Below are 6,903 nucleotides of genomic sequence, written 5' to 3'. Positions count from 1 at the left end.
AATTCTGGAGCACAGAGGACTTTTACAGTAGTGAAAACACTGTGTATAACATAATGATGAATATGCATGCTTATATATTTGTCCAAGCCCATGAAATGTAAAACTCCAAGAGTGAACCATTATGTAACCTTTATGTATACCATATGGAACCAAGAGTGTGCCATCAGGTAAACGGGAGTTTTTGTTATGTAGGTTCATAAATTGTAACAAAAGTACCACTCTGGTGGGTGGATGTTGATTATGGGAGAGGCTATATATGTGTGGGTGCAGAGGGCATATGGGAAATCTACATATTCCACTCAATTTTCCTGTGAACATAAAACTACTCTGAAATCTGAAGTATTAACAAAAACAGAATAATAACGTTGCTCTTGAAATTGATTTCACAACCCACACACCTGTGGTTTGTAAAACACTGTTTTAGACAAAAATGATCACGTTGATCTTTGCGTTTGTGGAAAAAACACGTGTCCTTGTAAGCATCGGATAGTGCAATTGCCAGGCCCATCTTTTCCAGAATTTTCCACCCTTCCCAGCCACTTCAGCTCTCTCTGTGGATATCACTGACTTTTCATACCCCCGACTTTCAGAAGCTAGGAGGCCTGAAAGAAAATGAAAAGTGTCCCTTCTGGGTCTCATGGTGAGCAGCTGAGAAATTATGTAAATTTGGACTTGGATTCAGCTACAAACAAAGCAATGTACAAAAATTATTTCATAAAATTCTCACCACAATCATACAAACCAAGAATGGCTACTCTCCTTTAATAAGTTAAACAATTGAGGCCCAAGAGGTCAGATGACGTACTCAAGGAGACCAAGTTAACGAGCAGCAGGGTCCAGACCCACTCCTGTTGCCAATAGTCTCCCTCTGGGGGAGACAGATGCCTGATGAGGAAGTCCCTGGAACCAGAGGCAGCTCCTCCGGAGCTCAGAGCCTCCAGATCCTCAGAGGGAGGCCCAGAGGCCTGCATGTTCAGGCCTCTTCCTATGGACCATAAAGATGAAAACACAATGTTCTCTCAAACTTCACCTTGCCAGTCTGTACCCTCCTCACCCCTCCCTCGCCCCACCCCACCCCCATCTCTAGCCCCTTCCACTGTGCAGGGTGGCGGTGAGGCATCTAAAAGCAGCCTTGATCATTGATTACACACTTCAACACATGGACGTGGCCCATGACTACAAGAGCCCTGTGAGCTAGGAAGGAAGGACTGCTGTCCCCCGGAGAAATTAACCTTGACTTAGCTAAGGTCATATCCACTGAAGCTCAAAGGAAAGCACAGAACTGGGCTCCTCTGCAATTGCATGTTTCCATTTTTTTTTCCCCCAGAGGGGAATCTTTACTTAGTTAGAACTAGTCAAGATTTATTGCAAACTCAACACGTCCAATTCCAGTCCCTTCCCAGACCCCACTATCACCAAGGCATGCGCTTTGCCTTGCAGGTGAATGAGCCAGTCCCCTTTGCAGAAGTACTTGGGTTCTACCTTCACCCACTTCCTCCTGGCCACCTTGTTTGCTCTCTGCTCCCTTTCTGGACTAATGTCTAGGGTTAAAGGCAGGGTGGTGGGGAGAGTCCTGGCCCTCTGTCAAACCGGGCATGGGCATGCTCAGTTGCGGAGCGGGAGTTGGCCAGGCCTGGGGAGCCGGGCTGCTCCCGCCGCCGCCGGAGCCCTGAGTGCGCACAGCCCTGGGGCCGCCGCCTCCGGGCAGAGGCCACGCCGCGCCGCTCGCCGCCCCGGAACGCGCGGCGCCCGCCCCCTGCAGCCTGTGCTGCAGCGGCTGGCCACCGGAGGGGGCGAACAAACGTCAACCTGTTGTTTGTCCCGTCACCATTTATCAGCTCTCGGCACCACAAGGAAGTGCGGCACCCACGCGCCCAGAAAGTTCAGCATGCAGGAAGTTTGGGGAGAGCTTGGCGACTAGCACAGCGGCCGGCCATCGCGGGGCGAGCGCAGGCGGCAACAGCGCGGCGCGGCAGCGGCCGTCCCGGGAGATCTCCCGGATTTTTCTTAGAGCAACGCTGTCCCTCGGTCTCTGATCCCAATGCACCGGCTCACCCTTGTCTACACTCTGATCTGCGCAAACTTTTGCAGCTATCGGGACACTTCTGCAGCCCCGCAGAGCGCATCCATCAAAGCTTTGCGCAACGCCAACCTCAGGCGAGATGGTAAGAGGCTCAGATTTTATTTATTTATTTATTTTATTAAAAGTAATCACCTTTTCTTGTCCTCTCTTCGTCTCTTTCTCACGCGAACCCTGGTGACTGCATTGTGGTATGGGGGTTTTTGTGTCCGTCCTCAGTCCTGAGAGAGCCCCCGTTTTTTCTGGAATAGGACGGAGAAGTGTGGGATGCGTGCAGGAGGGAATGGAACGGGTCAGGTGGCTCTCTGCCTGCACTCTAGAGAAGTCGATTTAATGCCCAGTAGGTACTGATTCCAGAACCGCGGAGTTGCAGAAAGTTGCAGGCTGCGCCGCCCATTGGTGAAGCTCTTGACCTTTTGAACTTGAAACTCAGATGGAGGAGACAAAGTAGATGGAGGCACTCAAGAGTGACTTTCTCTGGGTGACTTATTTTAATTGTTATTGTTTTAGTGGAGAAAGAGGGAACGAGGCATCTCAGTATCTCAGTTACATCTGGGACAGACTGACAACTTTTGTATACATTACTTCTTTTTAGGAGATGGATGTGTGCCAATTCTGTCCCCAGAGTGACTTTCCCACTGGGGTTCAGAGTGGCTCCGAAGCTCAGAGTCTGGGAGAATAGGGATTTTGGGGTTCCATCTGTACCATAGGGGGACCGGTTTCTGCTATTAATTTCCTTGCACAGAAGGCTTTTCAACTGTTTGCAAAAAAAAAAAAAAAAAAAAAGGGAAAGCTCTTTAAACAGCTATCCCAAGCAAGCTTGTTTGTTTTCCTTTATTCCGGAGGACACCTGGGTCATTTGGGTCCCAGAGACTTTAATTCAGTTTATTTATTTTCTGGGCCTCCACCGAGATCCGAAGTTGATTTATTTCTCAATTCTCAACTACAGCGGATGTTGCCAGTATTTTGCAGCTGTTTCTGCCATCTACCTGAAGTGACCCATAGGTTTTCCTTCATCAGTAACATCTTCCTCTGCTTGTGTACCGTTCTAACACATCCCGGAGATCACCAAGTTAATCTTAATGGCTTCACTGTTTGAGCTGGCAACATTTGACTGTTCTCTGGTAAAGTCATATTAGCCATCTTATTCCCTCGTTGTATGTCCTTAACTTGGACTTTGCTAAAAAGCTTCTGAACTTTGAAACAAAGAACCTTCATTATGTTTTCTGATGACAAGTGAACTGCAGATTTCAGTACATTCGAGTCATCCGAAGTGGTGTGTGTGTGGAGGGTACAGAAAACTGTGGAGTCAACTCCTGGCCAGAGATCCCCCTATATGTATAGATTTACTTCATTGTAGTGTTTTATGTAAAATGCGCTCTTAGTACCTTTCTGATAACTTTCCAACTTAATTACAGTATAACATTGTCTTACTAAACTTAAAAAGAAAAAAGTTTAGGCTTAAGATCAATCTTATATAATTTTGTTTTACTCGTTAATATTTCCATCAAGAGTCTTCTTCTAGTTGAGTTTTTAGATTTGTTAACGCTTGTACTTTATATGTCCTTTTAGCTGCAGAGAGTGAAATGCCATTTCTAATTTGCATGACTTCATAGCCATAATTGTGTAATCCGTGGCCTCCCGGTATCAGTTACAAGAAGTCAAGGACAGAATCAGCAAGTCTGTAAGCGTTGCCCATTAGCCCACGATTCTGACTAAAACCAAGTCATGCAGCTCATAATATTATTTTGAAAATAATAATCTCATTTTATTTTTCTATGTGAAAACTATACATCTGTCACGTCTATATAACAAATGATATACTTTATCAGAATTTCAAAAACTTCCCTGGATATAGTTCTCCATATTTTAGCTAAAGTTACTTTGCAATTATTCTAATAGTAGACACACACACACACACACACACACACACACATTTTTATTGGTTTATATTGTTCAATACTTTTCTCAACGTCAATCTCATTCTATAAATACTGGTAAGACTAGGAAAGGGGAAAGGATATTTAGAATAAAAGAAAATTGTCACATAGAGAGTAAAAAAATTAACTCTTATCATGTGTGGTTAGTTTGGAGAATTTTCAAAAGGTAGCTTATTCTTATAGAGCATGCATTCTCAAAAAGAAAAAAAAAACAAAACAAAAAACGATTGCCCCAAAGGGTCAAAATTGGATATTAGGAGGTGAAAAATCTTTGGTATTACAATGGTTTGTGGTCCTCAAAAGGGCCAGTGCATATAAACAGATTAACAATCTATCTGTAGTGTTAATATTTCATAGGGAGGGGATGTGATTAGGAAAAAAAAAAGTCTAAAAGGGCACCTTGAGTGGGGATTGACAATAATGTAAAAAATGTTAGGAACATTGCCAGAGAGTTTTGGAGAGACAGTAGAATAAAGAGTCTTTGAAGAAGTCTAGACGTTGTCTGGAAAATCTTAATGGCAACAGTTGAGCTGACAAGAGAAAGTAATAACTTATTAAATTGAACCCTTATTCTGATTCCAGACATTTTCCACTTGCTGTCCCAACGTTTCCTAATGCTTCATTAAAGAAGACAATAGTCTTGACCTTTTGACTGTCAGATTAAGATAGGGTATAAGCTTGGGAAGGTCATGGACATGGAATATAAGGGGAAATAAAGAAGATAAAAGTTCCTAAACATAATTTAGGGTCTCTAGAAGATCTGGCGCTCAGATTACAAATGGTAAGAAATCACAACAAAGAAATTAGCAACGATCCCTGAATAGGGGTTTTGTAAACTATTACCTCATGATAAAACTGTCATTTCACTGAGTGCCATCGATGTCTCCCTGATGACCCTGTTAGCTGCTACCTAATGTCGGGGTTAAGAAAGGAACAAAGAGGGCAGGCAGGCACCCTGTGCTGGATATGAGGTGGGTTGGATCCTGTCCAGCCTGATTAAAAAAAAAAAAAACAAAAAAAAACTTGTTTTTTATCAACCTATACTTAATAGCTCCAGATAACTAGAGTAGTTAAGAAATTATACAGAAGTGAAGTGTAAGGGTTGATTAATAATATGGGTTTCTGCTATCCAGTATAACAGGTTGGTCTGCTGCTGTCTACTGGCTTTCCAGAGCTCATCATTATATTACACAGTTATCTCTTGGGGGTTAGGTTGTCGACCCTTTGTCAGTCAAATATCCAAATATAACTTTTGACTCCCCAAACCTTAACTACTAATAGCCTACTATTGACTGGAAGCCTTACCGATAACATAAACAATCAATTTACACATATTTTGTATTATATGTATTATACACTGTATTCTTACAATAAAGTAAGCTACAAAAAGGTAAAATTTAATTGAAAATTACAAGGAAAAGAAAATATTTATAGTATTTATTGAAAAAAAAATCCATGTATAAGTGTACCTGCGCATTCAAACCTGTGTTGTTCAAGGGTCAACTATATTATTGTCCTAAAAGGAATATCTGTAGAGCCCTTCCCAGCACCTGCAGCATGGCTAACGGTGACATAATGGAGGACAGTGGTAGGATTTGGTCTCTGTATCCAAGAAGAAAAAGGTTCTACATCTAAGAAGGAGTAAAATTAGATTGCAGTACTTAATTGAATATTTATACTTCCTTATATCATATTTTTTATTTTTTCTCAAACTGATTCACCTCTTGGGACAAAAACAACAACAACACAAAAACCTCTTCATTTGGCAATAGCATCCCTGTATTCTTATTTTAATGCCTTTGTACTTGGTGATTTTTAATAATAACTGGCCACAACTGGTATTGCTTAGAGTGTGGATCAAGAAGTGTAAAGGTAGCAATTAACTGACAGCATTACTTACTCATTTTCACATCAAACTAGATAGAACTTCCTGCTGAGGGGATTAAGAATACAGAGTCATTCTTCATTTTCTTGACTTATTGTTGCTTTCATCAAGTACAGGTTTTTGTGGTAAGTGGTTCTGAGTTTGGTTTTGTTGTGTTATTTAGTATTCCTGTTCTTGAATCATCTATTACATTATCATAATCTAGAGATAGGCTTGCAATTTTAGTAATTGTGGTCTTAGGTTTTTAAATACTCAAGCTGGATGTTTAAATAACATGGGTTCCTATTATCCTAGTGGAAGACAGTACTGTACATTGACTTTGGTGCAAGGATCAAAGCTTAAAGGGAAGGCAATACAGTAGAAGACAATATAAACAAATTAAAGTGTCTGAAAGCTAAGAATCAGATTTGTGTCTAAATCACACATTCTTCAGTGTTTATATTTCTGTTAATCTCTAAGGATATTAAAACCTTATAATCTTATAGAGCATAGTGGTGATTACATATTTTAAATGCAGCATAGCATTGACTCACCACCATAGATTACATTGTTTAATAGAGGTTCTTCTTTTAAAATTTATTCTTATTGTTGAAAGTATTACAGATATCTCCCTCACCCCACTGATCTCCCCCATCCCACTCCTACCCCCTTCTCATGCCTTCACTAAACTATTGTCTATGTTCATGGGTTTTCCATATATGCATATAAGTTCTATGGTTAATTTCTTCCCACTTCCCACTTCCCTCTGAATATGCCAGTCTGTTGCATGCTTCAATGTCTCTGGTTCTATTTTGTTCATCAGCTTGTTCATTAAATTCCACATTTAAGTGAGATCATGTGATACTTGTCTTTCTCTGTCTCACTTATTTCACTTAGCATAATACTCTCCAGGTCCCTCCATGCTGTTTCAAAGGGTAAGAGATCCTTCTTTTTTACAGCTCATAGAATTCCGTTGTTCTTTTTAAAAGGCTGGTTCAGCCACGTGTTTATATACTTTG

The 6,903-nt window shown here is 41.3% G+C and overlaps 1 protein-coding gene across 2 annotated transcripts in view; it reads left to right on the top strand.

The window, feature by feature from the left end:
• Positions 1-1,839: 1,839 nt before the first annotated feature.
• Positions 1,840-6,903, top strand: part of PDGFD (platelet derived growth factor D) — a 232,336-nt gene continuing 227,272 nt past the window's right edge. For both annotated transcript variants that reach the window (XM_008150186.3, XM_008150185.3), the window contains exon 1: positions 1,840-2,165. In XM_008150186.3, coding sequence (XP_008148408.1) covers positions 2,042-2,165 — 124 coding nt within the window. In that variant the 5' untranslated portion in view covers positions 1,840-2,041. The remainder of the gene's footprint in view (positions 2,166-6,903) is intronic.

This window comes from Eptesicus fuscus, chromosome 13 (genome assembly GCF_027574615.1).
Source record: "Eptesicus fuscus isolate TK198812 chromosome 13, DD_ASM_mEF_20220401, whole genome shotgun sequence".
Taxonomy (NCBI): Eukaryota; Metazoa; Chordata; class Mammalia; order Chiroptera; family Vespertilionidae; genus Eptesicus; species Eptesicus fuscus.
Note: the sequence above shows the minus strand (reverse complement) of the source record. Positions and strands in the feature narration are given on the sequence as shown.